This window comes from Cydia splendana, chromosome 10 (assembly GCF_910591565.1).
Source record: "Cydia splendana chromosome 10, ilCydSple1.2, whole genome shotgun sequence".
In the NCBI taxonomy this organism is placed as follows: Eukaryota; Metazoa; Arthropoda; class Insecta; order Lepidoptera; family Tortricidae; genus Cydia; species Cydia splendana.
The window spans coordinates 13,800,684-13,819,292 of NC_085969.1; the positions used below are offsets into that span (position 1 = coordinate 13,800,684).

Consider the following 18,609-nt stretch of genomic DNA (forward strand, 5'->3'; position numbering starts at 1 on the left):
TACCTTTGTACAGGTACAAATAAACATTCATAAAAATATTTTTTTGAAAATAAATTATATTGGTGGGAGGAGGACGGGGTCAGCCTATTCTTATTATTTCTTACATAGGGGAGGGAGGGAGTCAAAAGCTGGCAAAAATTGTCTTACGTAATGAATGAATGGCGCCTTTAGTGTTACTATTGCTTGGAACTGCTAAAATTATAAATAAAGATAAGCATAATTAATACAAACTTCAGTGACTTAGGGCCGATACAGACGGACTACAACCCGGCTGCAACTTGTATGGGAACTGCACGCCAATCGAAACGTCGGCGTGCAGTTCAGCAAAATGACCCAGTACCCTGGCAGTACCTAGTGGAACTCAGGTTTGGTGTAACAAAGGTACATTATGGTTTGATCATCCGACTCATCTTGATGAGCACTTAGGAGAGTAGTACCCAAGATAGAGCCGATGCCGAACCCTGGCAGTACCTAGTGGAGCTCGGGTTTGATGCAACATACATAGACACACGCTGTTTTGGATATCCGACTCGTCATGATGATCACTGGGTAGATCAGTACTTTCAGTCCCCACGATAGCTGATGCTGAACTCTGACAGTGCCTAATGGAGCTCGGGTTTTATACAACATAGGCACACGCTGTTTTGGTCATGCAACTCGTCTTGATGAGAACTTAGGAAAGTAGTATCGAAGATAGAGCTGATGCTGAACCCTGGCTGTACCTAGTGGAACTCGATCAGGTTTGATGCAACATAGACACACGCTATTTTGGACATCCGACTCGTCATGATGAGAACTTGGGAGAACAGTACCCAAGATAGAACTCATGCTGAACCCTGGCAGTACCTAGTGGAACTCAGGTTTGTTGCAACATAGGCACACGCTGTTTTGGCCATCCGACTCGTCTTGATGAGCACTTAGGAGATTAGTACCCAAGATAGAGCTGATGCTAAACCCTGGCTGTACCTAGTGAAACTCAGGTTTGGTGCAACATAGGCACACGCTGTTTTGGTCATCTGACATGTCTTAATGAGAACTTGGAAGAGCAGTACCCAAGATAGAGCTGATGCTGGACCCTGGCTGTACCTAGTGGAACTGTGTGTGTTAGTTTATGTGCGGAGCAGCGTGATTACCGCCAGTAGGTGTCCAGACGGGATAGTTTTTCGATCAATTGTGTGGAGTGGACGCAAAAATAAATTCAAGAACATTGGCTCGCTGACCCAACATTATGTAGGAAAGCCAGTTGGGTTCCTTACAAAAAGTACTGGGCGGCCGTGTAGGATGTAATAAGCGTTTATGAAATTGTATATTACGTGTGGATGATATTGGCAATTAGATTTTGTCATCTGGACACGTTTTTAAAGGACAAAGTAAAAGCTGTAACAGACAGGCGTACCGGACAGCAACCGGTTCGGTACGTTAAGGTAGAAAACCTCCGCGAGCCCTTACAAAGCTCTGCTTTTTGCTAGTATACTTATAGACCAAAACCACATCGTTTCATGAGGTCTTGTTACAAGTGAACGACAAAAGCCGCTCCTCAACACGTAGCTTTACGATACGGAAGTAACAAAAACTGCATTTGTCCTGTGTTACCGCGTAGAACAATTTGCCATAAAGTAAACTGAGTCTCAACTCGTCACAGTGCGTCACTTTTGTCGCTCACCCATCAGGATATGAAAATTCGCCGTTACCGTACTAACACCACACCACCACCGCGTGACAGCAAAACTCTCCCTACAGAGAGGAACCAAATACGTTTACCTACTTGTCCATGCTGCGATCAGTTGGCATCTATATGTCAGTTAAGCCAGGAATGTGTGCGATAACCTTAATGCGAAAAATCATATAAAGTATCAGGTTATTGGCCGTATAAAAGCTAAAACGCTTCACGTGCTCTTCAGATAACAAATATTTTAGGAGACTGTCGTATCGAACGTGTAGGTATTCGTACAATATGCAGAGGAGCGTCGACGCTCAGTTATGCGCTTGTGATGTATTGCTGGCCGTGACAGTTGCATTTGGACAATAATCCGACTTATTTACGAAGATTTAGTACAAATAGGATACTGACAATGACAGTGGACTCTGGAGATTTATGAAGGTGCTATCCAGACCGTGTAGGCATGCTCGTTGTTGCGCGAGCACGAGTCTTGTACTATGTTAATAAGTTAAACCAGTGTAGCGTGATCTAAATATACGAGTACCTACGTAACAACTATGCTATGCAGAGTTCCTGGAGCAATCGTTTTATTTTGAATTTGAAACTGTCTATCATTCAATAAAAGTTTGAAATAAACTTTTGAATATTAATAACTACGTCTTGTCTAGTTAAAGTGAGACACGCTCGAGCGCTGTATGTACCTCAATATTTGGTAACAGGCTCCCTAGAATAGCTCCAATCGCTTACCACATGCAGGCGAATCTACCGGTTTCGGAAAAATATTAACGTCCCGATTATTTAGCACCAAAATATCTCTGTAACAAAAAATAAAGGAATCCCTTTAAATGGAATAAAAATGTTATTAGTATGGCATTTGTAAATGGAACATACCGCTCTAAACTTTCTGTAATTCAAATAGCACGCCATCCAATAAGTCATGGTTGTAATTTTGGGGACACAGTTTTTCTGGTTCCTTGATCCTTTATCTTGCTGCCTTTGTACAGCAAAGGCAATATACCTACGGCCTACGGTCAAGCGTTTCTCAAGGGCATGAAACATCTAGTGCCGGGCCTGACGGGTATTCCAGTGGTTTTCTTGATTTGTCGCTACACTTAAACCCCAACTTATCTGACGTGGACAAAATGGACTCTTCGTCGATTTTATTTCGTTTCTTTATCGAAGATGTTGAAGAAGTTTTAAAATAGAATAGAAAACTATACTTTGATGTTATCGGTTTTAGTGCAGCACTTCATTTCAAGTAGTTTTGAAGTGAGGTAAAACGATAACGAAAACTATTACGATCATCCTGATGGTTGTTTTAGAAGCTTAACTTTCAACGATGCTTGTAAATGAAGGAGTCCGATCTATTTCCTACTAACCTCATTATGTAGTTGTTATTACAACTATGTATTATGTAACTTAATTATTGATAATTCTGTTTCCAATGTGGCGGACGTCTATCTTCTTGCCAAGGCTTGGACGCAACACAGAATCACAGGGACATGAAAAACCAATTCCTTAGTAAAAGCTCCAACTGAAACTCTTAGAAAAAACAGTACTTAATTGAAATTCTAGTCTAAAATTAAATGTAGCAGCATGGATTAACATTGAATTACTGTTGTATTGTTTCTTATTTGACATTGTTTTCTTTATCATAAAGACGATCCTTATTGGGAGATACTACATATGTTATTGTTTTTTATATTGTTATGTGTTGACGATTCTTATTGGGAGATATTATTTGTATTTTGTTTGTGAATTTATATTTTGGATTTGTAAGTATTTACCTACTTACTCTTATTCTAATTGTGTTGACAATCCTTATTGGAGCTATAATCTTATTTCATTATTATTGTTATTATTTTCATTTTTATTTTATTTTACTTTGCGATCATGATAGAAATTTTTATATTTTTGACATCAATGCAAACTTATTACGTAATTGTCTTTCATGAAATAAAACATCTAATCTAATCTAATCTAATTTGCTTCGACTACCTCCATATTTTATTTGAAATAGGTATCCTCAAGGCTATTAAAAGTTTAGTAGTCAGGGTCCTCGAACGGCAAGCTTCTAAAACACTTAAAACAAAACACAATCAATACTCGTATTTATTTCCCGGTGTAGTGAATAGTGATCCGGCACGGACATGATATCCGGTCTTGCGGCGTACCGGTGATGCGGTCACAGGATGCGATGCATTGATGGAAGAGTCATGGTCGAGCGGCGGGGCGCCGCTGCTCCGCACGCGGTCGCTGCCGCTCGTGCTCGAGCCGAGCGGGCCGCCGCGGCAGGCCAAGCTCGACCCGCGGCAGCTGCTCACGCTCACCCGCCACTACTACCCCGAGGGCGGCTGGGGCTGGGGCGTGGCCGCCGCGGCGACGCTGGCGCAGATCCTGGCGCACGGGCTGCACCAGGCCGCCGCCGTGCTCGCCGTCGAGGCTGGACGCCGGTTTGGGCCGGAGGTGCGGATGCAAGCAGGTAAATGCAGACATCATGATATTCACAAGAACAGCATACAGGTACTGCAAAAAACACTGCTTCTGCAAGCAGTGTTTTGTGGAGACATGTAAGGTTAACTTTGATGGATTAAAATTAAGCAAAGGTGCGGACTAAAAGTCTGCTCTGAGGTTATCACAGCTCGCACGTAAGTAGATATGACTCTTACCTCTGTTATACTACTGTATAGGGCTGAGGTTGAGTTACATAACGTGGAACGGATAAAACATATTAATATATAACAGGTAACAGGGACGAACATAGAAAATCACTTTAGCAGGCTTCTAACTAACTAAGGGTACGTAAAGTGAAATCATGTTTCCCAAATTTGCACCAAATATGTTAAAACCTGTTCTTGAGGGAAATATAATATTTTATGATGGCATTGTTCTCTGAAAAATATCCCCTTAAAAAGGTTGTTACGAGGCAAAAATAATAGATGCTATAAGAGAAGTGACAATAAATCAAGCTTCGACGATGGCGACAGCCAAGGGTAAGGACCCTCCCACACCTACTTATACTGCTCCTGATTCTATTATGTAAACCATCACGCAAGACACGAAATAACAAAATGCCAAAATATCTCACATTTGCAAATTACCTCGCGAAAACTTTACAAGAAAAGGAAAATTCATACGCTAAAAGAGTGCACACAATGTTTCAAGAATGAAAGAGCCAAACGTCTCGCGGATTTATATTATTACCTACTCGTACATTTTCCATCTGTAGTTTTTTGCATCCACTCCACTTTGCAAATAATTTGTCCCAGTCATTACCCGATATACTTAGGTACAACAACAAGCCGTGAGAAATGTCCTCAATTTTTCTTCACGTAAAACGATCCCGCGTATTGTCAAAGTTTGAAAGGCACGTGATTCACTCCCTTGAGTGTATTTACATGCGTAGGCAGATACAAAACAACCTGGATAAATAGAATCTCAAGAGATTATTTATTTTGTTTCATTTAAAAAGGTATTCCATTAAATCATACTCGTTACAGTATACCATTTTATTTGATTTATTAATCTTTTCTAAAAATTTAGTTCTATTCCAGTAGACTGAGGTAATAGTGTCCACAGTGGCCAGTGGGTACAGTACATGCCTGCATAATTCTAATATCAGACAAGAAATAACCTATTCTAAAAGGTAGGGGTAATACGAAACAATTTACAATTCATTTTGATTTAAAAACAAAGGTAATTTAGTTTTGGAACCGGGCAACTTTATTTTTTTCTTTCCAATTATCCCGGCCCCATTTACCCAGGATTCACTGCATAACGTGGGCAATCGTGAAAGCGTCTGCTGCGGCGTGCGCCGAACCGTGGGGGTAAAGTGAAAAGGGAGAATAAATATATTACTGTGGCCATTGTGTCTAATCGCTCAAGCAGAATGTAATGGGCACAGACAGAAAGTTCTCCCATTTTAAAGACATTATGTCTTGCTGTGGGACTTTAGCATTGCTTTTTAGGGGTTGGTATTCGTTAAGAAAGCATAACGCGATTCCTGTACTGGGTTTGTCTTGCCGTGTGTCTACGCATTTTATTAAAATTATTTTGATTTGTGTTTGTAGGTACAATTTTATACCTAAGTTATTACTACAATGTAAACTAGGGTCATCATAAGTCTCACACACAGCTTTGTTTAAAAAATCTTCGATTTAAAGATTTCATCTGAGTTTAAGATTGTTATTTTATATTAACCGAAACAAATAAAATTTAAAGTAAATATTTTTAGTCAAAATAGTAGACGTGGGTAAAAATGGACATTTATGCCCTTGTTGTACACTCTGCTTTTCACTTCGATTGCGAGGAAAATATACAAAAAAATCGGGCAAGTGCGAGTCGGACTCGCGCACGAAGGGTTCCGTACCATATAAAAAAAAACAAAAAAAAAAAGCAAAAAAAAAACGGTCACCCATCCAAGTACTGACCACTCCCGACGTTGCTTAACTTTGGTCAAAAATCACGTTTGTTGTATGGGAGCCCCATTTAAATCTTTATTTTATTCGGTTTTTAGTATTTGTTGTTATAGCGGCAACAGAAATACATCATCTGTGAAAATTTCAACTGTCTAGCTATCACGGTTCGTGAGATACAGCCTGGTGACAGACGGACGGACGGACGGACGGACGGACGGACGGACAGCGAAGTCTTAGTAATAGGGTCCCATTTTACCCTTTGGGTACGGAACCCTAAAAATCAAATATTTTAGGTTATTTTAACGTATTTATTCAAGACTAAAGAAAATTGTTCTTGGGCCGGTCTGAGGCGCGGGGCACGCCGATCGGGAGAGCGCCGGTCGGGGGCGCGCCGGCAGGGCTGGCAGTTTGTATGGCAGAATTTGGACTTTATTGCTAAGTCAATAAGGGTCGTGATAGATGATTTTACTTTATGCTCTAGAGCATAAAATGCGATTTTATGTCGTCTACGCACGACATAAAGGTGCACTTTTTGAGCATGAGAAGTGAAAATATATTTAAATGCTGCTATTCCAATTAAAACTAAAACGCATTTGTAGCATTTGATTAAATGTTACTTCCTAATGACATTCATCCTATTTGTGCATCAAAGTAAACAAGATTGATAATGTTTATTTAAAAACTCATTAACAAGTATGCGGACACGTTAAGACGAAGAAATTAAACGCCTTCCCTTCACCATCGCCACGCATACGCGGCGGAAAATGACTTCCACACCAAATTAATAAGAGGCTATATTCAGACACTCAAACTCGATACTAAATATAAAACAAATTCAACAGGAATATTCTCATACGGATCTCCAAACGCGCGTGATACTCATAGTTGCGCTACGCGCTATAATGAGGATAAAAGCGCAAAGCGTAATGCAGATGGCGCTGTAATAGACATGCCAAATCCACAAAAATATAAACCACAGACTACATGAAATGAAATCTTCATAATGTTCGATACTAGCTGTCAAGTTGTCAACTGACAGATAACTATGTGTCCTATATCCGCCAGGGTGACGCCATAGTCATACCTACACAGAACGAATAATAAGATAAAGATAATTAACCCATAATAAGATAATTAGCCTAAACTGATTGCAGACGAAAAAACACTTTCAGACTGTCACATATCTCGTGTAGTGTACCTACCATAATTAGATTACCCTGCAAAAATTTTGCTATCGATCACGGCACTTTTGCCATTCATTTCGAACAGGGGCCGATCTTTGAATTTCGACCGCTTGATTTCGTGTATTATGTTCAATAATATCTCCACTACTAGACATTTAAATTCTACTAAATAGACTTGAAAACGAGCGGGAAATACCTAGATTCCCAATTTCTATCGCTCGTATCTCAAAAATTAGCATTTCGCCGTTTTCCACCGATTTTCGAGTGACAAAATCGAGCGATCGAAATTCAAAAATCGCTCCCCCAGGTGCGTAGGCTTTTTTTTGAACTCCTTTTATTAGAAAAGGGACTTTCCTGACTATTACATGTTGAGGTAATCTGTAATTAAAACTTTCATGAAATAGGCCCCAGAAACCTCATTTACACGACGACGACGTACGACTTACGAGTAGTCAATACGTTTTCATTATAATTTTGATACATCAAATACACATTGTTTGATGCCCAAACTTGATGTGAAGATAATTAAACTTCTTATAAGAGAGTAATTAAAATCCTTGTCATATAAATAAGTCTTGTCTCATCTTGGCTTACCCTTACTGGTAGCTCAACAAAAAAACAGGTACACATACAAGGTATGGCGAATAAGAAATATGAAAGATAGATGATGAAATTACTTATATTCCAAGTGTAGATATAACATGTCGTATTTATTAAGTCCCTAGAAGATAAGCAAAACCCAACTTTTACAACTTAATAACCAAACAAATTATCAACTACTACGCGTTGTCCTAGCTTTTGAACAAATTTTAAAATTGGATGTAGATTAGGATATTAAACGGTCGAATCTGATCCAATTACATTACATCATTTACATCCAATACATAATATTTAAGTGGGTATAGTATGATATATTAAGAGTTATATCCTTGGACAGAAATGAAATGAAATTTATTATTCATAACATACAGTTATAGGTCAATACATAATGGGATTATTTTACATTTTGTATATTTAATAAATACTTAATTACATTAGTTTCTATTATTATATTGCAAAAAGTACAGGCCTCAGATTCCCCAACTTAGTTTTGAAGTTGAGAAATTTAGGATTCATAAACTTAGTACAAGTATTACTTAGACCGAGTATTTTGTGGAGCTCGCGCCAGGCCATTGTCTGGGCCATGATTTTAAAATGATTGAATCAATGAAGTGGAAATATAAAGTACACATTTGTGTATAAAATACTGCTGCTGAGGTTGGGCACTACATCTGAGATACTTAATATCTAGATAGGTATGAAAGGAGCGAAAGAAACTGAAAAACATGTATATAAATTACTCAAAGTGATGCTGTTTACTATAGTACTAGTTGTGACAATTTTAGAAGCTTTTCACCAAAACTTACGTAAACGAAATAAACTGAGTAAACAAATGTTAGAGAGTGAGTATTTAGTATGCATTATGTTATTTCATACCAGGCTTGTATGCATTAAACATATTTACGCAAGTATATATAGATACTCTCTGCCACTTACCTACTCAAATCATTTCACTTGGCATTGGTATACTCGTACACACTTAAGCACGATATTGGTTCGTCAAAGTGACAGGACTGGTGTGGTGTGTCATAGTATTACATAACTTTAATGTTTTGTAAATAAAGTGGACACATAAAAACCACGCACGACCTGTCAGTCTGCCAGTCAAATTGTGCCTCTGTCCATATTTACCATTCTTCATGCGTATTAAATACAATAGTTATAATAAAAGTAACGCCATAAATCAATTTTATAAGTCCAACATTAATTAAACCGCATATTTATCGCCACAATCGGCAGAGAAAATTTTATTCTCGTTAATGAACAGCTAAGACCCGTTTTATTTAATTAAACCTGCAGATTCATTATGCATTCGTTTAATTGGAAAACCAGCTTCCTTTTTACACCATGTGGGTCTACGGGGGAGGTCATTAGTGTCAGTGATAAGCCTTACAGGCGGGACAGTGGACAGCTTTGGCTCCGCTCGGGAGCGAATCTTACACATAAAGAGAATTTAACTAAAGTAAGCCTTTGAAAAAACGTTCATGCTGTATTTAAAACATTTTATGACATTGATAGTCTCCTTTAATCCCTTAGTTTATAAGTGGATCTATGTCAATCCTATTCGATAACTAATAAACAAATGCATTTAAAATTTTGGTAAAAAGATAATGTATGACTTTTTGCCATATAAGTACTTTCATGAAATCAATTATGGAACTTTTAAACGAGATCAGTTAATAATTTCTACGTAAAATGTGTCGTAGGTAATAAATGTAATGATATAGACCGAATAAATGGTGTATATAGCCATCCTTCAAGAGGTCCTTACATCCTTATATTATCCCGCAATAAACGCTTGACTAATAGCCTTCTCATCGTATTGTCGCTTGTCGCGCCGTTAAAACTGACAATAAATAGGGTTGACGCGTCCCATGGTCGTCAGGAATCGATTATCCTGTGGGCCAGTGTTATCTCCATATCTGGCTGCGTATTCTCAAATTCACATTGGCAGTATGAGAGACCGCGCGAATTTGATTCAAGTCCTAACATACAGAATTTCCAAGGTATTGTTTTTTCTATTGCATTAAAGCATTTGTCGAATCGCTTTAACTTCGGCACGTTTCCACTTATAGAAACGAAACATTATCAAATAAATTATGTCAAATTTTTCTTAAGAAATAATTTATCTGAAGTTATCAGGCTTCAAAAAAACACGCTGAAAAGAGTATATTAAACGAATTAGAATTTAGAATTAATTTTATCCCACGGTTATTTGCGTAATTACGGGGTTAGGAAGGTTAGGAATGACTGAACTTTGAATGGAATGCCCATTTTAGTCATTAATGTGTCACACCTTTACAGTCATTATGTTTATAATCATAAGTGGTTAAATATACTTAACTATTTGTAGGCCTACACAGTTATTTAGCCATGAGATGTTATGTGTCTATATGAAAAACGTTCGGTCTCTGAAGCAGTTAGATGGTCTTAACTAAAGGACACCTTTAACGTGGCAAAGGTACCGTTTCTAAGTGGAAATTACGCAGACTAAAGCAAATTTAATACATACAACGTCGACATCATATTTCAGTCTATTCCCATTAACCAAGGCCGTCCAATCAGCGATAAGGTTAACCGAGCTTGTATTCATTATTTTCGAACGTCCATTCAAGCTTTGATGGCTGTTCCCGAAAATCGTAGCGGACTCTTGTTTCCAATTTCATAGTCAATAAATTTAAAATTCGTGCCCAAGAATATTAACAATGGTTTGTATCAGTTTTAAATTCAACATTATATTTGAAAAAAAAAGAGCAGTTTTCATATTATTTTTAGCAATACCTTAACTTTTTATATACTTGTTAAACTAATTATCGCTTAATGACATAGTCCGTCGGTCTCTTGCCACCATCAATGTGCCTGCTCTTCTTGAGCCGACTGGCATTATCAGAGATGATGGCAAGGGGTTCCGTCTATTTGGCATAACTTCCGTGACCCGAAACGCATCTGGCATAACCTATTTGGCAGAAATATTTTTCGACGAATGTTAAATTTGCAGAAAGCTTCAGTTTGTATAATATGCAATAGCCCAAATGTTTCCAAGTCCGAATCTTAAATAGACTACTACTATCATGGCCGAATTTTGATACGAATAATTTTATTTTGCATTTGTTTAAATGTCCGAAATGTGATTTTCATAATCTGTTTAGCATAATAGGATTTAGGCGAATATTTACATCGAAGAAAACGTATTTAGATTCTTTCTATTTGGTATAACTTGTATGACCTAAAACCCATCTGTCATAAGCTACATTTGGCAGAATGTTTTTCGACGAATGTTAAAATTAAAGAAAGCGTCAGATTGTATAAAATCCAAGTCTAATTTATATTTAACAATGCATTTAACACCTAAATATGTAGCTGACTGACTCATTAACGCAGAGCCGTAACTAAAAGCTCTGCCTACGTTTATAATTCGTAAAAAAAAACATTATTATTGTATTGTAACTTTGGGTGGGAACATATTATTGGCATTTTGGATGTATACATATTTTTAGCTCACAAAACAAACGAAAACAAACTGTTGCCAGAAAAGTGGATTAGGTTAGGTTAAAACTGCGTCCCCCAAGAAAACGAACTGTTGTCTGAAAAGTGGGTTAGGTTAGGTTAGAACTGCGACCCCCAAGAAAACGAAATGTTGCCAGAAAAGTGGGTTAGGTTAGGTTAGAACTGCGACCCCACGAAAACAAACTGTTACCTGAAAAGTGGATTAGGTTAGGTTAGAACTGCGACCCCACGAAAACAAACTGTTGCCTGAAAGTGGGTTAGGTTAGGTTAGAACTGGAACCCCACGAAAACGAACTGTTGCCTGAAAAGTGGGTTAGGTTAGGTTAGAACTGCGACCCCACGAAAACAAGCTGTTGCCAGTAAAGTGGGTTAGATTAGGTTAGAACTGCGACCCCACGAAAACAAACTGTTGCCAGTAAAGTGGGTTAGGTTAGGTTAGAACTGCGACCCCACGACAGCAAACTGTTGCCAGAAAAGTGGGTTAGGTTAGGTTAGAACTGCGACCCCACGAAAACAAACTGTTGCCTGAAAAGTGGGTTAGGTTAGGTTAGAACTGCGACCCCACGAAAACAAACTGTTGCCAGAAAAGTGGGATAGGTTAGGTTAAAACTACGTCCTCCAAGAAAACGAACTGTTGTCTGAAAAGTGGGTTAGGTTAGGTTAGGTTAGAACTGCGACCCCCAAGAAAACGAACTGTTGCCAGAAAAGTGGGTTAGGTTAGGTTAGAATTGCGACCCCACGAAAACAAATTGTTGCCTGAAAAGTGGGTTAGGTTAGGTTAGAACTGCGACCCCACGAAAACAAACTGTTGCCAGAAAAGTGGGTTAGGTTACCCCACGAAAACAAACTGTTGCCAGAAATGAAATTATGAGAAAATAATATGTAGTTGCGAATTGGGAAAAAATTGGCGGATTAATTTCCGCCAAAAAATATTCGGCCTACAACATATATGATTCTTGCAAGTATGCAAAACATTTCTATGCCATAAGATTTTATGCTTGTAGTACTTTATGCTTAATGGCGAATAATGCAAAAACAAATTATTACAAATAAAATTATGCGAAATAAAACAGATACCAGGTCTCGATTCGGACATTAAATTTATGCCAAAAGATACTTCGATCAATAAAAATTATGCGTAGAGTATGTATGCGCAACAATCCAGTACCAAGTGAGTTTATGCTAACAGTATGTTATGCCTAAAGGTATTATGCACAATAGAATTATTACAAAAAAAAATATGCCAAAGATAGGGGAACCGATGGCAAGAGGCCCGATGGAGTGTCCTTAGTTCCTTGGAGCTTGGGACGGATGTTGGTGTGGGATGCTACCTGCGTAGACACACTGGCACCGTCCCACCTCCAACGGACTACTGTAAAAGCGGGCGGAGCGGCGGAAAGCGCCGAAATTCTAAAACGTAACAAATATAAGAGCCTCGGTAGAGAGTACCATTTTGTACCATTTGGTGTTGAAACTCTAGGTCCATGGGGTCCCAGCGCGCATAAGTTGTTCGCAGAAATCGCGAAGCGTCTGGTTGACGTAACTGGTGACCGAAGAGCTGGCGGCTACCTCGCACAACGTATCAGCATTGCGATACAGCGAGGAAATGCCGCCAGCATCCTTGGTACAATGCCTCAAGGGCCTATTTTAGATTTAAGCTAGTTATTAATTTCGTTTAGTAGTACCACTGTATATATATTGTATGTAAATAAATGTTTTAAAAAAAATTATCTTGTTTACCTCATATTAGTCATATTGATTAGGTAATTTCCGCGTATTTATTTAGGGTTTTAATGATTTGGGCATATTTATTTATAAATTTTGGGTAAGACTAGGAACTTTTTTTAGATACTTATTTAAAAAAACCGGGCAAGTGCGAGTCGGACTCGCGCATGAAGGGTTCCGTACCATAATGCAAAAAACGGCAAAAAAAAACGGTCACCCATCTAAGTACTGACCCCGCACGACGTTGCTTAACTTCAGTCAAAAATCACGTTTGTTGTATGGGAGCCCCACTTAAATTTTAATTTTATTCTGTTTTTAGTATTTGTTGTTATAGCGGCAACAGAAATACATCATCTGTGAAAATTTCAACTATCTAGCTATCACGGTTCGTGAGATACAGCCTGGTGACAGACAGACGGACGGACGGACGGACGGACGGACAGACGGACGGACGGACAGCGGAGTCTTAGTAATAGGGTCCCGTTTACCCTTTGGGTACGGAACCCTAAAAACCTACCTACACAATTTATTTGAAAGATTAAGAATAAAAATTAAAACATATTTGAAAGTTAATAATTTTCGTTTTAACCGACTTCAAAAAAAAACCGGGCAAGTGCGAGTCGGACTCGCGCACGAAGGGTTCCGTACCATAATGAAAAAAAAACGGGAAATAATGCAAAAAAAAAAAAAAAGGTCACCCGTCCAAGTACTGACCACGCCCGACGTTGCTTAACTTTGGTCAAAAATCACGTTTGTTGTATGGGAGCCCCATTTAAAACTTTATTTTATTCTGTTTTTAGTATTTGTTGTTATAGCGGCAACAGAAATACATCATCGGACGGACGGACGGACGGACGGACGGACAGCGAAGTCTTAGTAATAGGGTCCCGTTTTACCTTTTGGGTACGGAACCCTAAAAAGGAGGAAGTTCTCAATACGTTGGAGTGTTTTTTTATGCATGCATGTTGCTTATTTTATAATCTCCCTAACTGTTACGTCAGCAACATTTTTTCCAAGAAGAGCAGATAAAGTCCATCATTCACGCCTTTGACACGCTTGTCGCTGTGTCGGACCTTATTTTAAACATCAATCTTCGCCCGCCATATTTGGAGCGTGGAATCATTTCGGATAAATTACGCGGTTATCACACTGATCCGCTCCGTGTGTGAGCGAGACGGCGCTATGCACGTACGTAGCGATGTCTTGCTCGCACACCGGAGCGGCGTGCGGATCGGCATCGAATGTGAAGACCGTCTTAATATTGCATCACGAACCCAAAGGAAGCTGTGTTGATGACGGAGTCAGTTAACACTATACATCATACACGCTGATGATGAATTGTGCTCACACCATGCGTGGTTGAAGTATGAACTTGGGGAGATTGCACTATTTTTGGGAGTGGATAAAAATGCTTGAAATGGCATAAAATAGAAATCTATTTCCGTAATTATACTAATTATCCTTTAATACTAAAATTAACATTTTTTCGGAAATTATGACTGGGTAAGTGGGTACCTAATTGAATAAACGTTTTCTGAAGGATCGTTTGTTTGATTATAATCTGAAATATTATCTTAATCCAATGTATGTAAATTAATACTTTCGGGAACTTTCACGATAAATATTTACTTCAGTTGAAATATAGCGTGTTCCTAATTGTGATCTTGAAGGATTGGTGAATTGAGAGAATTTATCAATTGGTTTCATGGAACTTAATGGGACACAAAAAGTTATTAAAATTAACGTTTTTTAAATTGTTAAGCCTACACGGCATTATTGATTGGTATCTAAAATTACAGGTAGTTGTGATAGTTATAATCCGCAATAGTCCTGAAAAAATCTTGAACGTGCCAATAATTGGGTCTGTGCTAACAAAAGGTAATTTTACCCTATATTTCATCTGAATGTTGACATTAGTTTCACATTAACACGGACATTATGTGTGCGTAATGTGCTCTTTTATAGATAAACAGCCTGGGCAATGTGTTCCTTGGAGGATAGAAGTCTTCCTTCCTGAAATACTCATGTTATATTAGCCGGCTATAATAATTTCTTACCAACCGCCTCAGTTAAACGGTAGACCTAAGTATCCTACTTTTTATAGTTCCGTGCTCCAAGGGAGCCGAATGAAATCGTATCACTAACCCCCCGCTGTCCATCCGTTCGTCTATCTCTGTCTATCTCATGAATAATAACCTAAAATTCAACCAAAATTATATAAAATGTAACCAAAATCCGCTTCATTGAAACTTCTACAAGTATAAAATTTATTGCAGAGAATTTTAATACAGGGCTATAATAAATCATCCCTTAGATAAACCTTCACTGTAAAATCCGGGGTTAAAAATAAGATAAAGCTCTTTATTCACATACACGTAGCTTACCGAGCTGTAGAAGCCGATTCAAACTTTACAAATTGATCTCATTTTGACATGACTCTTTGCAGCTCTCTCATATCATAATGCGCTCAAAAAAAGCGATAAAGTAATGAAGTTACAATTGTGGCACAGAACGTAGGAAATTTATGAAATCTTTTCGATTTGAACTTCTTGACATTTCGGGAACTTTCTATTCCTTCTTATTGGTTAGGTGAATACCTTCTGACTCAATACATATTACAATTAGCAACCATCTGCCTGCTGCCTCAAGGTTCACGAATCTCAATAGATCACGTCCCACTGGTTCGGATCGGACGAACTCGACTCCTCCACCCCTATACAATTAATAACACACGGCGAAGGATGTTATCGTCGCGCGGGATCTCTATATCGCGGTCCTGACGCATGTCACCGAAGCGAAACATATTAAACGTCCTTCGGATGATAAATGTGGTGTTCGGCGTGAGGCTAATAAACGATTGGGATGATTGGCAGCCGGCCTGCCAACGCCAGTAAGCCTTTAACGATGAGCCTGACGCCTACCATGTCACAGGGTTAGGAGGTTGGAATTTGAAGGGAGAAGTTTGGTTTTTATTCTGGATTTTTTGTCAGTTTGTAAATTTAATTAGGGTAAGCTCCTTACATATTTTATGCAATATAGTTAAAATATATATTCTCACTTTGTCTTGTTTGACTAAATTCTTCCCTCCCCTCCCTAATGTCTTTTACCATCATGCATCGTGGGTCATGCATGCGGCGATCAAGTCATAGAGCGCATTTAGGTAGTTTGGTATTCGAAGATTAGTGTAATTTTGTATTTTTTAGTATTTTTTTAAAAGACTAAGCACTATCAAGTTGCTTTCAATTAGTTTTTTGTTAAAAAAATCACACCTATGTCACTTGAAGATGAGTTTAAGTCTAATTCATCATCATACAGATGAATAGAATCAAAAACTGTGCGTAGGTATTAAGAATGACTCACGTTAGACCGGGCCGTGTCCGGGCCGGAGCTTCCGGCGCTTACTTTTCTATGACATGGCAGGCGATCACGTGATGCTTTCCATAGAAAACGATGCGTCGGAAGCTCCGGCCCGGACACCACCCGGTCTAACGTGAACATCCTTTAAGGTGATCAGAACTTGTATTGTAGCTCAGGCAAGTTTCCGCAACTCGATGACTGGCGCTTATATTGCATGAACGGAACTTATTATTTATTACTATAACGCAGTCGTGCATAAAAAGGCGAACTTAACAATAAACTGGAAAAGAGTAAAATTATTAACAAGATAACTTTAAAAAGTTTTACTCAGGTGTGTATCATGGTCTCCTGGTTACTTGTGAAATTCAATTGAAATATTGTCGACAACTTTCAAACTTTCTGTTGCGCTCCAGACCGTTACAATTGAAAATAGCAACAGCTTATTTTGCCAAATATTCGTAGTGGAAAATAAACGAAGCACTAACCGTAAACAAAAGGTTGTCAGCGCCATCTGTGATGTTATTCCCAAAGCTTATTAACTCGCCACAGATCAAAAATTAAATGTTAGTTTATTTTAAACTTTCGGGAACAAAAGACACAACTTTTGTTTACGTGTCACCATGACACGAAGCCATCTCTTAAATCTAATTCTATCAAACTGTGAGGATAACAATAGGATAGGTCGAATAATGAATACTGTTATCGCGTGATAATGACAGGATAAAGCGTCCATCTCATTATATTGAGCGGTGTCAAGCATTCGCCTCAACAGATCACGCTCTTCATGGTAGGTATTTAATTGAAGGAGAAATTGGTCTTGATAATGTTTTTTATTTAGAAGCGAAAATTCAATAAGCGGTAGGAATAGCACTGTGTACACCGTTATGCAGAAGGTCGACTGTCAACTTTTTATTCTGCCCATAAACAGTACAACTGTCACATAAAAAATTTAAATTCTCTTTTGAAATCAAAGTAAACAAAGGAACGTGCAATATGTTTCTTCGCACTGCTATGTACATGTACATTTTAAGACATGTTTTCGAGATAATATTAATCATTTACGAAATACTGTATCGTCAATCTTAAGAGAACAACGTCATTGAAGTAAACGATCATTTTTTTATTTATTTATTTAGGATCACCAACAGACAATACATCAAGAAAAAAGAATCAGTAGCTTACATAACATTAAAGGTAGACTTTTGTCCAATTATAGGTAACCACAGCTTGATCCAGTATCTTAGGACATACAATATAGGTACATATGACATTTAGACTTAAGCTATTAATAAATAAAATTTAACAAATATATATTTTTTTCTTAAATAGAAGAGAATTATGTATAAAAGAATGAATTAATTAATTGGAATACATTCGCACTTTGTGACAGAAAAGCGACGAAATAGGACATCATTAACAATAACATTGACATTATTTTGAGAACAGAGACAAAATTATGAGGAAAACATGCAGGAAGATGGAAATACAGTGTAAATTTATTAAATTTAAATGTTGCAGTATAACATAACATGCACATTACCGTCTCCCGGAGTCCAGGGAGCTGAAATACTTCAGCACTTTTCTCTTAAAATCTATGAGGCTGTTACCAAGTATATCAACTTCCAAGGAGTTCGGGAGATGGTTGTAAGTTTGATAAAACCTAGATAGTGGCGAGTTGCGCCCCAAGTTTGATTTTCTCAACCTATCTTTGAACAGCTTGTAAACACCAGGGCGCGGCAATCTCGAAGGAACGGCAAGGTTAACCTTTGCAAGCAGTTCTGGACAATCCACTCCTTTATGGTTTATTAGTTTATAAAAAAACGTTAGATCAAGCATTTTTCTCCTACTATTTAGCGTTGAAACATTGAAGAACTTAAGACGCTGTTGGTACGACCGTAGTTTATGTCCATTACGCGATACAAACCCTAAATGAGTCAAAAAGCGTCTTTGTATTTTTTCTATGCGGTTCTTATGGACTTCGTAGATGGGTGACCATATCTGTGAGCAGTACTCTAGAACGCTTCTCACCAGGGCAAAATAAAGTATCTTTCTGGTACGAACGTGCTTAAAATGTATAGAGTTTCTTATCAAAAATCCTAACATTCGAGACGATTTCATTATGATACTATCATAGTGAGCGTTGAAGGTTAGTTTACTA

General features: G+C 38.2%; 1 protein-coding gene across 3 annotated transcripts in view; it reads left to right on the forward strand.

Annotated features, from left to right (window-relative positions):
• Nucleotides 1–18,609, forward strand: part of LOC134794326 (monocarboxylate transporter 10-like) — a 196,029-nt gene that overhangs the window by 125,108 nt on the left and 52,312 nt on the right. The window contains exon 2 of one of the 3 annotated variants that reach the window (XM_063766111.1): nt 3,715–4,142. The exons of 1 other annotated variant lie outside the window; for it this stretch is intronic. In XM_063766111.1, coding sequence (XP_063622181.1) covers nt 3,866–4,142 — 277 coding nt within the window. In that variant the 5' untranslated portion in view covers nt 3,715–3,865. The remainder of the gene's footprint in view (nt 1–3,714; nt 4,143–18,609) is intronic. One more of the 3 variants, XM_063766112.1, reaches the window with a different exon arrangement.